At 53.9% G+C, this 18,845-nt stretch overlaps 8 protein-coding genes; 5 read left to right on the top strand and 3 right to left on the bottom strand.

Annotated features, from left to right (window-relative positions):
- Positions 1-196: 196 nt before the first annotated feature.
- Positions 197-1,484, top strand: GSBLH_T00004127001 (uncharacterized protein; the record flags this gene model as incomplete). The annotated part of the gene is made up of 2 exons (XM_013042980.1): positions 197-831; positions 860-1,484. The coding sequence occupies 2 exons, from the start codon at positions 197-199 to the stop codon at positions 1,482-1,484; spliced, it is 1,260 nt and encodes a 419-aa protein (XP_012898434.1).
- A 5,646-nt stretch (positions 1,485-7,130) lies between these two features.
- GSBLH_T00006769001 (uncharacterized protein) lies at positions 7,131-9,151 on the bottom strand (the record flags this gene model as incomplete). Its single annotated transcript, XM_013042981.1, has 11 exons — positions 7,131-7,135; positions 7,160-7,410; positions 7,484-7,795; positions 7,827-7,976; positions 8,002-8,111; positions 8,140-8,520; positions 8,550-8,617; positions 8,656-8,797; positions 8,832-8,902; positions 8,933-9,064; positions 9,094-9,151. 11 exons carry the CDS (start codon positions 9,149-9,151, stop codon positions 7,131-7,133), a joined length of 1,680 nt encoding a protein of 559 aa, XP_012898435.1.
- Positions 9,152-9,535: 384 nt separating this feature from the next.
- GSBLH_T00004128001 (uncharacterized protein) lies at positions 9,536-10,551 on the top strand (the record flags this gene model as incomplete). XM_013042982.1 has 5 exons in its annotated part: positions 9,536-9,587; positions 9,624-9,724; positions 9,756-9,868; positions 9,893-10,055; positions 10,084-10,551. The coding sequence occupies exons 1-5, from the start codon at positions 9,572-9,574 to the stop codon at positions 10,549-10,551; spliced, it is 861 nt and encodes a 286-aa protein (XP_012898436.1). The 5' UTR covers positions 9,536-9,571.
- Positions 10,552-11,402: 851 nt separating this feature from the next.
- Positions 11,403-11,868, top strand: GSBLH_T00004129001 (uncharacterized protein; the record flags this gene model as incomplete). The annotated part of the gene is made up of 2 exons (XM_013042983.1): positions 11,403-11,526; positions 11,564-11,868. 2 exons carry the CDS (start codon positions 11,403-11,405, stop codon positions 11,866-11,868), a joined length of 429 nt encoding a protein of 142 aa, XP_012898437.1.
- Positions 11,869-12,087: 219 nt separating this feature from the next.
- GSBLH_T00004130001 (uncharacterized protein) lies at positions 12,088-13,659 on the top strand (the record flags this gene model as incomplete). XM_013042984.1 has 6 exons in its annotated part: positions 12,088-12,175; positions 12,211-12,272; positions 12,305-12,402; positions 12,436-12,719; positions 12,750-13,101; positions 13,130-13,659. The coding sequence occupies 6 exons, from the start codon at positions 12,088-12,090 to the stop codon at positions 13,584-13,586; spliced, it is 1,341 nt and encodes a 446-aa protein (XP_012898438.1). The 3' UTR covers positions 13,587-13,659.
- Positions 13,660-13,886: 227 nt separating this feature from the next.
- On the bottom strand, positions 13,887-14,993 carry GSBLH_T00004131001 (Pyruvate Dehydrogenase E2 (dihydrolipoamide acetyltransferase); the record flags this gene model as incomplete). The annotated part of the gene is made up of 6 exons (XM_013042985.1): positions 13,887-14,233; positions 14,264-14,327; positions 14,365-14,484; positions 14,515-14,846; positions 14,879-14,922; positions 14,953-14,993. 6 exons carry the CDS (start codon positions 14,991-14,993, stop codon positions 13,887-13,889), a joined length of 948 nt encoding a protein of 315 aa, XP_012898439.1.
- Positions 14,994-15,608: 615 nt separating this feature from the next.
- Positions 15,609-16,626, top strand: GSBLH_T00004132001 (uncharacterized protein; the record flags this gene model as incomplete). XM_013042986.1 has 2 exons in its annotated part: positions 15,609-16,081; positions 16,112-16,626. The coding sequence occupies exons 1-2, from the start codon at positions 15,847-15,849 to the stop codon at positions 16,624-16,626; spliced, it is 750 nt and encodes a 249-aa protein (XP_012898440.1). The 5' UTR covers positions 15,609-15,846.
- Positions 16,627-16,991: 365 nt separating this feature from the next.
- GSBLH_T00004133001 (uncharacterized protein) lies at positions 16,992-18,794 on the bottom strand (the record flags this gene model as incomplete). XM_013042987.1 has 4 exons in its annotated part: positions 16,992-17,306; positions 17,338-17,356; positions 17,390-17,476; positions 17,761-18,794. 4 exons carry the CDS (start codon positions 18,792-18,794, stop codon positions 17,145-17,147), a joined length of 1,302 nt encoding a protein of 433 aa, XP_012898441.1. The 3' UTR covers positions 16,992-17,144.
- Positions 18,795-18,845: the final 51 nt, after the last annotated feature.

Here is an 18,845-nt window from a genome sequence, read left to right on the forward strand (position 1 = left end):
CCAGTATCACTTGCTGAGTCGAATCCGGAAAGCATGCAAATGGTCTTCTCTGCTTCTGACTCTCTGCCGTTCCCTCGCGGATGAGCGCACAATCCTCGAGAGCGATGCCTACCATTCCTACATGCAGGGCACAGAGCGCATGGAAAGCGGCGACTGGGTGGATATTAGTTCACTTTCCTAACTCTAGAAAGGCGCGATGGAGCAATTCCTGCGCGTGAAGAAGGTGTTCGAGTCATTAAGCCAATTAGGTTCTTCCTCGCATCGCGATCTTTTCAACACGCGTCTCACGCAGCTCTCTCCCATCCTCCGCTACTGCGAGTACAACCTCAAGCGTGCCGAGGGCGAGAACGCGGCCGCCCTGCTGGACCTCCTCTCTTCCGCGGATAATTCGCAATTATCGCAGCAGCTAGCGGACCTGATTCAAAACGAACTCGTCGAAAGCAGCGAGGAGCTTCGCGTCGTCTCCTTCCGCGGGCTTTTCCTCCCCGTCGAGACCGAGGAGCTGCGCAAAGCCTTCCAGGAGGTCCGTGCCGCCGAGCAGGCTCTGCTCCGCCTCCGAGATTCCCGCGGGGAGGACGAAGAACGCGTGCTGGAGAGTTTTGGTCGGGTTTTCGAGGCGTTTGATCGGGTTTTGCGCGTGCTGAGCACGGAGCGCGATCGGCTGTCGAAGTCGGCGAACGGGCTGCGATTCCGCGACACGGAGCGATTATTCGCGGTGGAGAAACTGGGGAAACAGAGAAGGATCGTGGAACGAAACGTGCTGATTTTGAACGGGTGCGTCGACGCGCTGCGATCGGGGCAGTCGACGAATTGGGGAAACTTGGTGGCGCTGTAGGGACGGTGGAAACGTGGAACGTAGTGCGTCGAACATCGTGGAAGCGTTGGAGGAGCTGCACGCGCTGAACGGAGAATTGTCGCAGGGCGCGGAGGGCGAAGCAAAATTGGCGGGCGAGCGTCTGAGCGCGGCGATCGACGAGCTGCATTTGCTGTACCGCGCGGTGCGCGCGTTTTACGCGGGGAAGGGCGCGTGCGAGAACGGGAAGTTCGAGTACGCGAGCACGTTCTGCCTGTTCGCGCAGCAAATCGTGGGAGAATTGAGGGAGGACGCGGCGCCGAGCATCTTCGAGAACGATGCCGATGCGTTCGTGTCGCTGCGATTCGCGGGGAATCTGCGCGAGGACTTGGAACTGCTGAGCTGCAGCGTGAAGGCGCAGGCGCTGCTGGCGAAGAGCGAGGCGGAGAAGAAGGGAGAAAGAGGCGCGGAGGGCGAAGAAATGGCGAGGTATTTGAGCGAGGACGCGAAGCAGAGAGTGGAATTCGATGCGCGCGGACGGTACCGAGTGACGCCGATCCCGGTAGCGATGAAGACGACGACGTGCAAGCCGCTGTTCTTTGATATGGTCGATGAAAGGGTGACGTACCCGAATTTGGAGGCGCGGAGCCGCGTGGCGGAGAAGAAGGGATGGTTCAGTGGTTGGTGGTGAAGTGTTTGTTGGAATAAAGAAGGGGAGGGAGGAGGGAAGAGAAAGAAAGGGAGGAGAGTGAATGAATGAATGGTCACAAAAGTGGAATGATGTGATGGTAATGGTGATGAGGATGATTATTACTATTAAAAAGGTAGGGTCAAAGATTTGCCATAATCCCCAGATTAAAAAAGCAGATTCGATTGATTCCAACCCCACAGAAAGGCACGCTGCGAATCCAAACAACAACAACACACACACACCGCCAACCCCTTAAATAAAACAAACAACCCTCTAAAACAACTTTCTCTATCTATTCACGCATTGACACAGCCTTGTTTAGACCTTCACATTTCGCGTTTTCTCTCGCTTCTTCTGCACGGTTTGCTTCTGCTTCTTCACTCCTCCCACCGTCTTTCTCCGTCTCGTCAGTCGCATCGCCACGAACACCACGAACAGCACGACCAGCACGCCCACGAGCACCAGCACGCCCACCATCAGCATCGACACGCACATTCCCGTCGCGCGCTCCCACTCCCCGTCGCTCTTTCCCAGCTTGCACACCCGTCTCTGCGTCCCCACGTAGCTCCCCTGCGTGGAGCACTGGTACACCGAGGTCTCGCCCACGGGAGTGATCGGCCACGGGCCGTCCAGCGGGCAGCGCCCCAGCCGCACCTGGACGCTCACCTCCGCGCTGGCCACGCCCTTCGGGTTCGACGCGAAGATCAGCACCGTGCGCGGCTCGCCCACCTCCACGGGGGTTCCGTAGATCACGCCGGTCTGCGCGTTGAGGCTCAGTCCCGCGGGGAGCGCCTGTCCCTCGGCGACGTACCACTCGGTGACGATGTTGTCGTAGGTGGGCGCGGCGGACTCCGCGTAGACGTCCTTCACGAACACCAGGTTCCGCGCGGCGTACGCGACGTTGGCGGGGGTTTTGTAGACGCAGCGGTCGGTGAAGACCTCGGAGAAGGTCCCGTTCTGGCAGAGGCGATAGGAGTAGCCCGAGAAGCCGGGGTCGCACTTCGAGGGCGAGAGCTGGCCCTCCGACACGCTGGGGAAGCCCTCCATGGCGGGACACACCACGCCGGTGGCCTTGCAGTAGAGGAAGAGCATCTCCGCCATGTTGATCGGCCGGTTCGGCAGCGCGTCGGTCTCCCAGCGGAAGCTCTGGTACCCGCCCAGCCCCGCGGGGACCTCGAACAGCGCGCGCGTGCGCGACAGGATCGTCACGTTCGTCGCGCTCTGCAGCGGAGTGAAGTCGTCGTCGTCGGAGCCCAGCTTGCCCGCGAGGGAGAAGGCCCAGCTCGCGGCGTCGTTGTTGGAGAGGAAGCCGTAGGAGTTGAAGCGCGCGCCCTCGAGGTTGGCGGTCTCCCAGGCGAAGAAGGGGCGGCCCGCGTTCTCGAAGCGCGCGGAGGTCTGCGGAGAAAGGTCCAGGATGTCGGCGACGGCGCCGGAGTCCATGGTGGAGGTGGAGGTGGCCACGAAGGAGTCGCGCACCACGGAGCAGTCGTTGACGCCGAACACGCCCGTGGCGTAGAAGACGATGGGCTCGGCCGTGGAGGTGCCCTGCACGCGGTGCAGCTCCACAGCGAACACGTTGCGCGTCGGCGAGGGCTCCACGGTGGCCAGCACCACGTGGAAGAACACGGGCAGCGTCGCGTCGTGCGCCTCCGGCGCCTGGGTGTCGCTATTCACGTCCTCGGGGAGATTGAAGCGCGCCACGCGGTGCCCGTTGAAGTACGCCGCCAGTCCGCCCTGGAACTTCACCAGCACGTTCAGCACCGGGTAGTCCTCCACCGTCGGCAGCGCAAACGTCGTGCGCAGGTACACCGTCACGCCGCCGCGGTTCCCGATGGCCCCCGCCTTCACGGCCTCCCACGCGGAGTCGTCGAAGTCCACGGCGGTCCAGGCGTCGGAGCGCGCCTCGCGGAAGATCTTCCACTCCGAGAACTCGTGCTGGAACGGGAGGAACGACGAGAAGCTCAGAAGCTTCTTCGATCCGGAGGGCGACTCGCCGAGCATTTCCGCCTCGAAGCGGAACGCGCCCTCGTCGACGCTCAGCATGATTCCAGCGGGGATCGACCAGCCAAAGCCGCGCTTGTCCGCGATCCGCACGGTGTAGAGCGCGTCTTCAAGGCAGAAATCGAAGTAGAGCAGCGTGGAGGACAGGCCGAAGCCGTCCTTCGAGGCGATCAGCGTGCCGCCTTCCCCGCGGCCCTCGAAGAGCGCGTAGGACCCGTCGCTGGGGTTGTAGTCCGTCCGCACGGTCAGCGTGATCAGCGAGCGCCCGTCCGTGCAGAGACTCACCGTGAACTGCAGCGTGCAGGTGGAGTTGGTGCCCTGGATCGACACGGCGGACACCTGGTGGGTTCCCGAGGTGATTTCGCTGGCGGTGCCGGAGATCATGCCGGTCATCACGTCCATCGAGATGCCCGAGGGCAGCGCGGGACTGACCTGGAAGTTGGTGTAGAACTCGCTGTTGGGGTACACTTCGGCCATCTCCACCTTGCGATACACCGTCACGGGGGGATAGCTGAGCGGAGGGATCTCCGCGTCCACGCCCGCAATCACCAGATCCAGCAGAGGGATGCGCCAGCTGTCATCCTCGGGCAGGATGTCGTAGAAGCGGTACTGGTTGTAGGGCTTCGAGTTCACGATCCAAATCGACTTCAGCTGGCCGGCAAGCGACCAGGTCATGTCGTTCACGACGGCGAGCGTGACCCAGTTCAGCTCTTCGGGGTTTCGCGCCTGCAGCTTGAAGGACTTGGGGTTATAGTAAGATCCGGAGAGATAGTTCACGATCTGCACTTGGTTGATCGTCTCACGACGGTTCTTCGCGAAGGTGATCGTGAGGGAGCTGAGACTGATCCCCGACCGCACGTAGGTGCCGCTGTAATGATCGAACGCGTTGCTGGGCGGGTCGTAGATGCCTTCGCCTTGCACGGAGTAGTCCCACACGCGGCTTCGCTCTTCCTTGTTGATCAGACGAAGCGAGCAGTCGAAAATCGACGCGGTCTGTGACGCTGCGATCGCGACCAGAGCGATGGCGATGCTGTTGCTGCCTTCCACGAGCAGATTGGCCGCAGGGAGCGACACCAAGCGGAACTCCTCCTCCTGGTAGCTCGTCGTGGCGACGGAGTCGGACGACAGAGCGCCCTCCACGCCGTAGCGGAACGCCTCCTTCGCGTTGATGCTCACGATGATTCCGTAGCGATACCGCACGCTCAGCGTGAACGACGACGCGTTCGCCAGCGAGTCGATCGTGAAGGCTCGCTTGTACAGCTGCAGCCGATTGGAGGAACTGGGGAAACTTCCCGCGGACGCCTGCTCCCACCCCGCGGTGTCCGCGCTCTCCCAGTTCTGTGGGACTTCGCCCATCTTGTAGGACCAGGCCTCGCCCGTGCTGATGGGATAGTCCAGGCCGATCGTGTAGGGCTGCGGCAGGCCGAGCAGCGGGTCCAGCCGCGCGCGGAGGAGCGTTTCTTTGGAAGTGGGGTCCAGCATGGCGTGGACGTAGAGGTAGGACGCGGAGGCCCAGGCCAGCTCGCCTTCCGTGCTCAGCGTGACTTTCGTGTCCTCGACGCAGAGCAGATTCGTCACTTCGTCGTAGTCCTTGTAGGAGTGGTTCGGCGGCACGCTGAGCAGAACCTGTCCCGCCGAATCGCGGAGCGTGAAACCCTCCAGAGAGGCGCTGGCGGCGTAGACGCGCTGGAGCTGCACCACGGTCGATGCGCAGCCCTGCAGGACGAGCGAGAACGAGCCCGAGATGCCGCCGTTGATGGGAGAGGTCATCGTGTAGGTGGTGTTCGGCGCGGCGGCCTGCGCTCTGCCGGTGATCGTGCAGGTCGTGCTGTCCAGAGAAAGGCCCTGCGGAAGGGACGGCGTGACCTCGCAGTTGGTGATCTCCGTGAGCGAAGGCTTGATCAGGACGGGCTCGTACTTCGCGAGGAACGAGTAGGAGCTCGACGGGAAGTCAATCACGCTCACCGACTCCACGGCACACACGCAGAGCTGCATTTCGTAGGCGTAGCCGATCCCTCCGGACGCCGCGAGCACGTCGATCTGGTAGTAACGCCACGGACTGGGGACGGAGGTCGACGTGCGCGTCTGGTACTCGTTGAACTGGTAGACCACGTCGGTCGCATGCAGCACCACGGTGTACGCAGAGGTCGTCGAAGACCCGCTCAAGCGGTACTCGCGGGGAGCTTGCGCGTAGTGCGACGCGGGGAAGATCCGAACTCCGTTCACAGCGGGCGCCACGTTTTCGGTGTAGTGATAATTGACGGTGGTGGGGTAGTTCGGAATGTACATGTAGTCGCCGATGTCCCAGTTGAACGATTTCGCCACGTCGGTGCGCGCACCGGTGATCTCCACATCGTAAGGCACCACGTAGCATTGGTCATCGTTCCCGGAAATGTACTCCGCCAGCCAAGCATCGAACTTTCGCGTCGATTCGGAGACCTGCTCGGGGAGATGGATCGCTACGCTCAGCACGCTCTCGCTCGCCACCTCCAGGCCGTTTCGAATCACACCACGATATTGATAGGTCTCGTAGGAGCCTGTAGCGGGGGTTGTCGCGTCGATCACGCCCGAGGGAAGGTTGTCTCGGTAGATCTCAACGCCGTTGATGTAGGCGATGATTCCATGGCCATAATTGAAGCGAACTTCGTAGGCGGCAGCAACAGCAGCAGAGAGACCAGTAAAAGAGTAACGATAGAACTGAGTCGCGGAGGGAGAAGAAATATCTGCTTCGTAGGCAAGTTGCGTCCATTCGGTGTCGACGAAATCCTTCTGGTTCCAGTTTTCAGCCACATTTCCTTGGAAGAACTTCCAATCCTGCTCAGTGACAATCGGGTTGTACAGGGAGATAGGGTGATATTCTTCGCTGATATCCACCATATTCCCCTTGTAGACGGTATTACCATAGGGTCCGCTGATCGAAACCCACGCTTTTGAATCCCAACCGTCATTATACGAATCTACCAAACGAATCCTGTACTGCGAATTTGTGGTCTGTGAAAGACACCCTTCGTAGGTAACATAAGTATTGCTGGCAAAAGGGGGAGAAGTGTACAACTTTTCTTCTCCATAAATCTCAACCACCTCTTCTTCGGCATAGTCACCAGACTGTTTAGCGAGTTTAAAGTAAACTTGATTTTCTCCACATTCCAAACTCTTCACCGTGGAATGCACGACTATGTATTAGGAAGCAATATTGAAAGGTACGTAGCAATATGAACAGCCAAGTAGCCATTTTGAGGTAAAGTAATTCTGAGTGGCGGTCTAGCGGAGAGAAAATAGGACCTATTTTGGGAATTTGCAATATATTGGAGAACGAGTGTAAGATAATTGGCTGGAAAATATTTGTGTCTCTCAGTACATATCTATTACAGGGGCAAGTGAGTGATGTCACAAAGAGTAATAATACTGTATAAAATAGACATGTAAATATTGAAGAGGAAAAGTGTGTATAAACAAATACTACAAATATGCTCAAATCCTATTGCCGGCTTCAGTGGTAACACTTTCTATCCATGAGAGAACGTCCCCGGAAACAAACCCGACTAACAAACACTCGGCTACACGAAGTTCCCATTTTCAAAAACAGGAAAAGTAGGGCAATAGTGAAAAACGAAAGAAATGCAATATATACAAAGCGAGGATTAGCTACACTAAATTTGATTTCCCGTTCAAACCTGGTTTAGCAAGATACACAAAAGTGGAGATAATGGTGAGTTCGAACGTTAGAACCACAGCAACAAACATCATGAACGTGTTTTTGATCATCCCTTTCATGCGGCGATCCGCATTCGGGCCCATCTGAACATGATTGAATGTCAGGTTAATGCAGTCTTCGAAATAGCCATCTCGGAAATTGTTGTTCAAATACCGAATCACGCTGTACACCGCATCGTTCACGATTCCCTGCAGCGTGCGATGTCCCGTTCTACCCATCACCGCCATTTCAATCAAATAACCGCGTGTAATCGGTCTTCAGCGAGGGCGAACCGCTATAAAACCGCGACAACTCGTCAGCGTTATCGCTCCACAGATTGTTAAACACGTGTTGAATGTCATGAGGGTTCGATAGATTCCTACACATCGCCCCCCGCCCAGATTCCGACGCGCAGTTCTTCATAATGGCGTCGCATTTGAGTCCGAAAAGCTGGTAGAAAAGCATCCACTGCGCGTAGAGCGTCTGCACGACGTTGGTCCCTGCATGGAATTCGATCGAACAGGCGCTACGATCCAGGCAATCGAGGCAATTGGTTCGAATCACGGAGTGCTGGATCGCGATGACTTCCTTCGTCCGCGAGTCAAAGCGGAAATACCTGCGTTCCACACGGTTCCACGGTTTCGTACCCTCCATTGCGAACGCATTCCTGCGTCCCGTCGAAGAGCTTCGCCAATCGATCGTACCGGAAATGCTTGCATTCCGCGTGGAAGTCGAACCAGAAGAACTCCAGCGGGCGTTTCGTCTGGCTGGGGGTTATTTTTGGATAGAAAAGCGGACTAGGCGGCGCAAGCGCGCTCGTACTCGAGTCCGAGCATGAGCTGGTCGCCTTTCTTGTCGAGGAGATTGACGACGACGACGGCGCCGTAGCGATCGAGAAGATTGTCGAAGTGGAGATTGAGGAAGGAGCGATCCTACGTGCGAGGAAATGGGGAGAAATACCCCGAAAACGCGGATCGACGGGGCGTATTTCAGCGTGGGGGTCTGGCTCCACTCGAGAGGAATGCTCCCGCGGATCTGGGAGTGAGGAGGGGGGAGAGGAGGGACCTGGACGAAGGAGGAAATGATGCCGTTGTTCTGCAGTACGATCTGCTCGGTCTCGACGAAGTTGGCGACGTGGCCGAACAGGTCCACGCCGCGTGTGTTGTAGCGACGACCGTTGCGGTAGATGCTGCGGCGCGAGATGAGGAGCAGAGAAAAGGAGGTTTGTTCGACGGTGATGGAGGGAATGATCGAGACAAAGCCGAAGATGGTGGTGGGAATGAGGTCACGTAGGAGAATCGATCGAAAGGGGTAAAAAGGTTGGATGATTGGGCAATTGAACTAGAGAGAAGATGTCAGGACAGAGATACGAGGAAGTGATGATCGGCAGTTGTTGGAAAGTAATGATCCTCCTCGGAGAGAGGTCTGCAGAGAGTGTCTGAGTGTAAGAAGAAAATTGAAAATAGAGGAGAGAACCTTGTAATCGACGCGTTAGATCTTCGTGATGCGAGTAATAAATCTTGATTTTGTAGAGTACCTGATCTATCATCGAAATATACTTTTCATTGATCGAATTTTGCTCTAATGAGGGAAGTTTCACAAACTCCACCATTTCGACCTATGCATCGATTCGCAATCGTAATTTAAAATACTTGATAGATTGGTTTCCCCGTTATCCCAACTCCAATCACCTTCACGTCCGTAATAAATGCAATGAATATTTCTACACTTGGTGCAACCTCTTCGTCTCTACCTCTAGAAAGTTTATACGCACCGAGAATACCAGCACAATAGAAATTCACACTTGGAGTAGCTTCATTATTACTGACACTTTTTACGGAAAGTTCGTATCCACTGTCAGTAAGTACTAGCAAATGAGTAGGATCTAGACTCGAAGGCAACGACCTCGATTACCATCCTCCGAAAATACGGTGATACAATCACTGTAGACAGAAACTCCAAAGCGGATCATTAATTAAAAGAATCCTTGATTGAGAGAGAGAGAGAGAGAATGAAATGAGCCATTTTCGGAATTGAAAAATAACACCGATTTTTTCAAATTGTAAAGATAGATTATTTTGGATTCAAATAGACAATGACCGAAATCGAAGGTAAGGGTGATCTCAAAACGAGTACTTTAAAGATACACAAGAGATGAATTACATCGACGAACTAATAGAGGAGCTGCACAGTGACCAGCCAGCAGTCTGTGTCGCGGCTATGAAGAATTTGAAAATAATTGGTATTTTTTCGGCGAGTTTGTGATTCTAGCTACTTCTTTGGGCGAACAGAGGACACTTGATGAATTATTGCCTTATCTTCATGGTATCCATAGTTTGGTAAAGATAACGAGTCAGAACTTATTGACAGTGATGACGAAGTGCTTGTGGCGATGGCAGACCAACTTGGTAAGCTTGCAAATCATTTGTATCTTACAATGATAGGCGATTTTCTTCCCTTAGTGGGTGGTTCCAAGAATACGGAATACATCCTGGATATTCTGGAGAAGCTCTGCACCATGCAGGAAGTCTCCGTGCGTGAAGCAGTACCCTTCTTTTCTCAACTCTTCACGCTAGGCAACGAAAGCCATCCTCAAGATCTGCGAGTCGCTGAGTCCCGAAGAAATCAACGAATACATCCAAGCCACCGCGATCCACATGTACAACAGCGAATGGTTCACATCGAAGTCGTGTTTGGCTTTTCTTTTCAGTAGAATCTGCGTCTGCTCGCTGCTCCCCATCCTCTACAAGACGAAGCAAGCCACCGGGGACTTCGACACCATCATCGAAATGTACGACGAGCTCTGCAAGGACAGCACGCCCATGATCCGAAAAGCCGCGATTTCCGTCATTCCCGAATTCATCAAGGTCATGGACGTACACACCCGCCCTTTTTTCGATGTAGCCGGAGAGCTGCAAGCTCATTCTCGTCCGCGATTTGTACTTGCTGGTCCGCGACGATCAAGAAAACATCCGGATTTTTGGAAACGCGAGCTGCGTCGCGCTGGCGCGCGTGCTCTCCGAAGAAGACCGCGGGACTTTGATCCTCCCGCTCTTTTTGGAGCTCGCCGAGGACAGTAGTTGGAGGGTCCGCTACACGACGGTGACGCAGATCGGCGAGATTTGCGCGTTGTTCCCGCGGGAATTGGTGGAGAGCAAGCTGTTGCCGGAGTTCCTGAAACTGCTCCAGGACAACGAGTTGGAGGTGCGTACGATCGCAGCGAGCTCGATCAGCGCGATTTGCAAGTATTTGCGCGTGGAGAAGGTGGAGGAGATGATCAGCGTAATGACGATTCTCAGTTCGGATGCGAGCGAGCATGTGCGTGTTGGGCTCGCGAGCGACTTCCTAAGTAGTCATTTGCGGCGTGTTTGAGCTAGATGTGTGCGCGATCGTGGGTTCCGAAACCACGGAGAAACTGATTCTGCCGGTGTACTCGCGGTTATTGGCGGATCCCAGCACGAAAGTGCGATTAACCGTGGTAGGGAACTTCGACAAAATCAAATCGGTTCGTTTTTGTGTTTCTGTGTTCCTCAGGTGTTGTCACCGCAGATCCTCGCGACGAGTCTGCTGCCCACGCTGCTTTCTCTCAAAAACGACCGCGATTGGCGCATTCGTCAATATCTGCTCACTCTCATCCCGCTTCTCAGCGAGCAGCTCGGCATCGACATCATGACGCGCGAGCTCCGACCCATCACCTGCGAGTGGCGCTATCGCATCCTCTCGATGAGTAGTTACACGACGGACACGGTGGCGGCGGTGCGCGAAACGGCCGCGGAGATTTTGAAGCGACTGTACGTGATGTACGGGGAGGAGTTTGCGGAGAACACGCTGCTGCCGACGCTCAGTGATTTGGTGCATAACGAGAAGTACATGCTGCGGATCACCGGGCTGAATATTATCGCGGTTGGGGTGGGAGGAGGGGATGATGATTAGACGGTGGGGGTGGAGATGCCGATGGTGACGGTGTGCGATCGCGTGGTGGCGATGATTCGGGATGTGAGGGACGATCCGGTGGCGAATGTGCGGCTGACGGTGGCGAAAACGCTGGCATCGCTGAAGGGGAAGTTCTCGGAGGAAGTCTTGGAGGAGTTCGTTTTCCCGACGCTGGAGAAGTATTGCGCCGACTGTGATCGTGATGTACAATATTTCGGAACAATGGCGATGGAACACTTGCGATCATACTTTTGTTTGTTACAGACCGGTGCTTCTGATATTCGGTAGAAATGGCGTATTTCCTCCCGCACTTGCACACTGCGTATGCCGTCGATCGTGCTATTCAGGATGAGACTGAAAAGCTGGTGGTCATTCGTTTTGGTCATGATAACGACAGACAGTGCATGCTTGTAGGTGTCTTTGTGAAATCGTGAGATTACGCTCTAGCAAGATGAAACACTGTGGAAGATTGCCGATCTTGTGAAGAACTTTGTTGTTATCTATCTCGTGGACATCACGGAGGTTCCGGAGTTCAATGCCATGTACGAGTTATACGACGCGTGCACGATCATGTTCTTCTTCCGAAACAAGCATATGATGATCGATCTTGGAACGGGAAACAACAACAAGATCAACTGGGCACTCACCGACAAGGACGAGTTGATTGCCATTATGGAAACCATCTACCGTGGTGCTATTAAAGGTCGTGGAATTGTTGTTTCCCCGTTCGACTATTCCACGAAGAACAAGTTCTAGAGTGGCTTGGCTTTAGGGTGGTCCTTTCTTATCATCTATATATTCATTTATTCCTATTGCTATCGTATTATTCATCCTTTATCTCTAACCTTGTTTGTTTGAAAGAGGGTATGGGAAACGCTTTTGAGGAGCTGCAACCAGAGTCGATTCAATCGTCAATAACCAATAACCGCGGTTTTCTTCTACTACGAATTTTCTCTTAATAAACGATTAGTAGGTATGTGTGAGCAATTAACCGACATTGACTGGGAAAAATTGTCCCCCGACAACCCAGATATTATGCAGTACCAAGCTACGATCAACATCGGTAAGCGGAGCATGAGCGCGCTTTCTAATGTGTAGGAACGATTGGTCATGTCGCTCACGGTAAGTCTACGGTAGTGCGAGCTATTTCCGGAGTTCAGGTGAGAAACGACTCTTCTCAGTGATTCTCTAGACGATTCGTTTTAAGAACGAGATGGTGCGAAATATTACAATCAAGCTAGGTTATGCAAATGCAAAGATTTACAAGTGCGACAATCCCGACTGTCCTGCGTATGGCATGTCCCGGCTGGGTCTGATTTCTAGTCCTGACTGCTACGCTTCTTACAGTTCCGATAAAGAGCTTCATCCCAAATGTCAGCGTCCTGGCTGTGGCGGCACGATGAACCTGCTTCGTCACATCTCGTTCGTGGACTGCCCTGGCCACGACGTGTTAATGGCCACCATGCTGAGCGGCGCTGCGGTCATGGACGCCGCCCTCCTGCTCATCGCCGGCAACGAGCCCTGCCCGCAGCCGCAGACGAGCGAGCACTTAGCAGCCGTGGAGATCATGAAGCTGCAGAACCTGATCATCCTCCAGAACAAGATTGGTCGGTTTCTTGCTGTCTGTTGAATGGTAGATCTGATCAAACGCGAGCAAGCGCTGGTCCAATTCGACAGCATCCGCAAGTTCGTGTCGGGCACGGTGGCCGAGAAGGCGCCGATCATCCCCATCTCCGCGCAGCTGAAGTACAACATCGACGTGGTGTGCGAGTACATCGTGAACACGATCCCTCTGCCCGTCCGCGACTACGCCTCCGCGCCCCAGATGATCGTCATCCGCTCCTTCGACGTCAACAAGCCCGGCCAGCGCGCCGAGGAGCTCAAGGGCGGCGTGGCTGGAGGCTCCATCCTCAAGGGCGTGCTGCAGCTCGGCGACGAGATCGAGATCCTGCCGGGGCTGGTGAGCAAGGACGCGCAGGGCGTGGTCAAGTGGGCGAGTGATCGGGGTTTGACGTAGGTGTGTGCCCATCTTGGCGCGCGTGGAGTCGCTGCACGCGGAGAAGAACACGCTGCGGTACGCCGTGCCGGGAGGACTGATCGGTGTGGGGACGAAGATTGACCCGACTTTGACAAGAGGTGACCGGCTGGTGGGACAGGTGCTGGGACACAAGGGGAAGCTGCCGAGCGTGTTCACGGAGATCAACGTGACGTTCTATCTGCTGCGTCGACTGCTGGGCGTGAACGAGCAGGAGGCGGACGGGAAGGCGAAGGTGACGAAGCTGGTCCGCGGCGAGGTGCTGATGGTGAATATTGGGTCGACCAGCACGGGAGGACGCGTGGTGAGCGTGAAGAACGAGACGGCGCAGATCGCGCTGACGAAGCCGGTGTGCACGCAGGAGGGAGAGAAGATCGCGCTGAGTCGGCGAATCTCGAACCATTGGAGATTGATCGGATGGGGACAGATCGTGCATTGAGGAACCAGGGGCGAGTGTTTGTTGGATGAATTCGCGTGGGTCAACGAGAAGGGGAGGAAAGTGGAATGGATTGGGAGTGTTTGTTGAAGACAGAAGGGAGGTGGTGGCGGTGAATTCTTGGAAAAGGAGAAGGTGGTTTTGATTGTGTTGGAGGAGGAAATCGTGATTGTTGGAGAGAAGGATTGATTGTGTGTGGTATGATCCATCGGATTAATCAACCAATTCAATCTTTCATTCACTCATTCACTCATTCACTCATTCCTTCACTCATTGCTGCAACAAACAACTCAAACCTCGCACTCACTCCAGCAGGAACTCCGGCGTCTCCATCATCTTCTTGAACGTTCCCAGCACCTCGTACCCCTCCACTTCGCTCATCTTCACCGCGTTCACCGTGAAGTCCACCTCGCTCTTCACGCACGCACTCATCTTCTCCTCCTCGTCCACCGCCACCGATCGCACCGGGCTTCCGATCGTCACCGTTCCCAGCTCCTGCGCGCACGACAAGATTCCTCCCGCGCTCACCACGTTCTCCAGCACGTTTACCGTCACGATGCCGCTCACCGGGGCCGCAGGCGCGTCCGCAGGCGCGTCGCGCATCTTCTGGATGGCGTTGTGGATGTCCAAAATGTTGAGTTTCTGCACTTCTGCGGGTCAGAATCGAACCGAAGCGCTACGAGGCAGCGTGAACATGCGCGGCGTGCTGTCAGGAAGAGTGAGGGACACGTTCACATCCACGCTCTGCGAGTGTGAGGAAGAGAAAAATGGAAAAAAATACGGGAAGCGAGCGTTCTCGCACCAACGCTGTGGAAATCGCCTTCACAGCGAAATCCGTGAGAGTGAGAGGCGTGGCCGCGGTGGTGGAAAGCGTTTTAATCAGCTGGAGCGTATTTGTTATCTAGAGAGAGCAAAAATAAAGAATGGATACAGACAGCGTGCTCTTCAGGTAGCAATGGGGAATAGTCTTCTTCATCTGCTGATCCAGATCCATTTTCGATTTCGTTTCGCCCGGAATAGGGGAATCTTCGTAAGTCACCTTTGCACCATTTCCGGCAGGAATAACGGGTTTCGCAGCTTTCTTTCCCTTCGGAGACGCAGCAGCAGGAGCAGCAGGCTGCTTCTTCACTCCTCCCTGATTTGATTCCATGAATTTCACGACATCATAGCGCATAATGCGACCACCGAGACCCGTTCCAACAATAGAACTCGCGTCTAGGTTGTTCAGAGCAACCAATCGGGCAGCGGCTGGCATAAGGAAGTCTATGGGTTAGAGTTCGCATTTCGACCGCAACGCTTGGTGTATTCCGAGTTAAAGAGACGAACTAGCTTGATGTTGCTGAAATTGACTAACTAACCAAAGATTTACCTCGACCGGATAACAGAATTAACTAGTCTGGTTGCGAACATGGGGAAACTGAATAGATGTGAAGCAACAAAGTTGTGAACCGCGGGGATCTTGAAAGTTGATGGGATTGGTCATTGCTTCAGAACACAGCTGGACTATACTTTTTCCCCTTCTAATTACCTTGTGGTAACTGTGTATTTGCGCCAAAGAACAGCAGCAGCATGCTTGAAACAGTGGATGACCGATTTGCGCATTTGGATGCCGATACGCGCATTTTGGATTTTTCGAGTGGTCAATTGGATGCTCTAGTTATAAATAGAAATGGACCTAGATAATTTAGCAGTCATGTCTGTAGCTAGTCGTGTAAAGAATTATCCTTTAATAGAGGAGGTTAATTTATCGGACAACAAAGTAGCGATTGGTAAGCTCGCTCACTCCTAGTTCTCGATGCAAGGTTTGTTGTCAGTCTTATCTGAATTAAAGAATCTGCAGCACATCACTGAGGTCAACTCATCGTAGTTATATTTTTTCTCGTTTTAGATTTAGTAATAACTGGTTACTTGAAAAGAGTTTTCCTGTAATTTGGGAAACCATCGTTTTAAATAGTTTGCGCACTTTCCGTTTGTGCAACGCACAGTAGGAATTGAGAGGAGCGTCCATTGCAGGCTGACGGAATCCTCTTTATGTAGATTGTCTTACTTGCGAGCTTGTAGTCTTCGCAAGCTCTACTTGGACCACAATAATCTCGGCAATCGCGGTTTTGTCCTTCTCATGACGTTCCTCCGATCCAACCCATCTATCGAATTCCTCTCTCTCCGTAACAATAACATCAGCGATACCGCCATCCAATGCCTCCACACCTTCTGGAGCTTTTCCTTTTCCTTCCCGCAACTCGACCTTCGCCACAACCCCATCATGCAATCATCATCCTTCGCTCTGCTCCGCTGCATCCGCCCTCCCGTCCTTTTCTCTCCCCAGGAGCCTCTCCCCATTCCGCGCTACCCGCTCGACGTCATTGCCGACAAAGCCTTCCGCGATTGCTGCATCGTCCTCCAGCTTCTCGACTGTTTGCTCGCCGTTTCCCGCCAACCCACCGTTCCCGCCAAAATCCCCCGCAAGCTCCTCTTTTCCCGCGCGCTCCCCACGCACCGTACCCCGTTTCTACTTTTCTCTTCTCCAGGAAAAATCGCGGGAAAACTCATCGAACAGCCATCGCTTTTGGCCCGCAGAATTGACGGAATTCGGGACTATTTCCGCACTTCCGAGGGCGTTTTGCCGCTTCTTTGCGCCAATTTTCGCCTTCTTCTTCGCTTTCTCCTCAGCGGCGTTTCCCTCTACCGCCAGGTTTCCCCGTTTCTCTCTTCTTCGCCGCCCGCCTCCCTCTCCCCGTCCCCCACTCTCAAGGCCGCCGAAACGCCCGGGATCCCCGCGGGACAGGCGGTTTCGCTGAGCGACGGCGAGTTCGACAGCGCGGCGTTCCTCGCGGACGGGGCCTGCCGCGTGGAGGCGATTCCCGCGGAAATCGCGAGCACGGTGGGGCCGGTGCGGCGCGTGGGCGCGGTGAAAATCGCGGTTATTCGGCTGTTGGGGGAGGCGATCGGTAGCGGTTTTTTCCCGGTGATTGGGTGCGTGGTGGGGTCGAATTTGAACCGAATCGCGATGGTTTGGCGTGAAGAAGAGGGATTTGATGTGTAGAATTTATTCGTGGAGCATCCGTGGAGTAGCGCATTGCATGATGCATTGACCTTCTACTTCGTGCATGCGTTGGTGGCGAGGGAGCCTGCGCTCTGGATCGATTTAATCGTCGATAATCGACTGCATGTTTTCCTGATGGAGCAATTGCAGGCGAAGCGGAGGCGAGCGCACGGCTATGCCGAGTTCTTGCTGGAAATTGCCCGGCTGGTGGAGAAACGGAGAAACGAGTGGGGGTCGTTGTGTGGACAGGCGTTTGAAGAAGAGGTCGATGGGATGGATTGGAAGAAGTTTTGTCAACATTCTCTTTGTTAGGGAATGGATTGATAGATAATGAACGCGGAGTGTTTGTCACAAACAAACAATTATGTTGAATTTGGAAGAGGTCACTGATGCACCCTTGCCAAGCCACGACGGAGGACAGTTCGGACTGGCTCCCCTATTTCCATAGTTTATGAGACAATCGTCATATTTGTCAAGCGCATGACTTCAGGTACAGCAGTTCGCTCTTACTTTGCACCTCATCCTCCGGAACTGCATCCTGGAAGATTGTTGTTCGCTCGGAACTGGTCCATTCCACCGATTCGTCGTCTTACACCTGAACCTTGGTAAGGAGAGCTATTTATCTTCCAGCGGTTTGTATTCACCTTGTACACACCGCCCGTCGTTTGAGAAGGGCCAGTCTACGAGTTAGCTCTCAATGAAGCAAGAAACAGTGAATATCGTAGAGAAACTATAGTTAAAAATAAACTATACAATCGCATACAAATCAGAAATCAATGAAAAGAGACTCAAAAAGAAAGCGACAATTGAAGCAAAGAAGCCTTTCTTTTCTTCAACCACCTGCCCTATACTTAAGGATCACTTTGTATCAATACCATTCATGATTTGAGCCATTGGTTTAAATCAATATTACCAAAAAATGAGGAGGAGAAAGAGGATAATGGGTGCAAACTTTTGTTTATGACTGGTTTTCAATTTTAAGATAATGTTTTTAGGATTAGACTCTATTCACCCTATGCTTTTAACTGTATCTTTTTACTAAATGAATGCTTGCTTTATTGCCATCACCATATTCGCTCTCTCTCATCGTTATTTTCCAACAAACAAATCCACCTTCTACGCTATTTCCAAAACAACCCGGTCGCCGAGCGTCCCGGGACATTCGCCCAAATCAGACTCGGCGGCCTGGCGGGCGCCGCATAAGCCTTCATCTGCGCACTCGAAAACACCATCGTGGGTCCCTCCTGCCTCGTCCTGCATTGCCCTCCCTTGAAATACGCCCTCATCTTGTACGCGTGCTCATAGTTGGGTCCATTGACGATCGCACACTCCGCTTGCTTTCCATGAATCCATCGCACAGGCCCCGTAATCACGATCGAACTCCGATAGCAGCGGCCTATGCCCTGGAACACGCCGTCCTTCGTGATTCCGTGCGACGCGTAGAAGAAATTGCTGCTCAATCGGCGGTACTTGAGATAGGGATGGCGTCGACGCAGCACATTTCCGAGTCCCCATTGGTCATCGTATGTGCTTTTTCGATGCATCGCCTTCGCGATGCTCTTCCAAAACCGGAAAGACGCGGGACCTTTGCGCGACAGCACGGCGCCGCCAGAATAGGAATGCGTGTTCATGCGGTTCGAGACGGAGACGTCGACGGAGGAGTTGCGGAAGAGCGCGAAAACGTCGCGATAAGCGTTGGAATCGCAAGGGAAAACGTGGGTGTCGAGGATGAAAGAGAGCTGGAAGGGGAGATAGGCGTTGTAGACCATGCGCGTGTACCACTGATGACTCATGGGAATGATGTCGCGGCGATGCACAGGGATGATGACGGAGAGCAACGCAGCGGTTTCGAGGGGGACGTCGCAATTGGTGATCAATGCAATGTGGGCGGTAGGGTCCATCTCCAAAATGCTCCGCGCGTTCACATACACTTGAGGCATGTAACGATTGCTTTTGCAATTGGTGGAATAGGAGTAAAAGACAATGCCTTCCTCGTAGAGGGCGGGAGAAGGATCAGGGAACCTGCCTAAACGATTACAGGGGAAAATTCTGAGGAAATCAGGGAAAAAGAAGATAAAATACGTGACAGACAGATTGCAACTTGGGGGAATAGCGTAGCGGGGATATTTCAAAATGAGGGGACATCTATTGAGTTCTGACCGGTTCATTGGACGGAAGGGAACACTGGGAGGTGTCAAGTAGTGGGAAAGAGGCACAAA

Source organism: Blastocystis hominis (assembly GCF_000151665.1).
Source record: "Blastocystis hominis, Singapore isolate B (sub-type 7) whole genome shotgun sequence assembly, scaffold_5".
Lineage (NCBI taxonomy): Eukaryota > Bigyra > Opalinata > Blastocystidae > Blastocystis > Blastocystis hominis.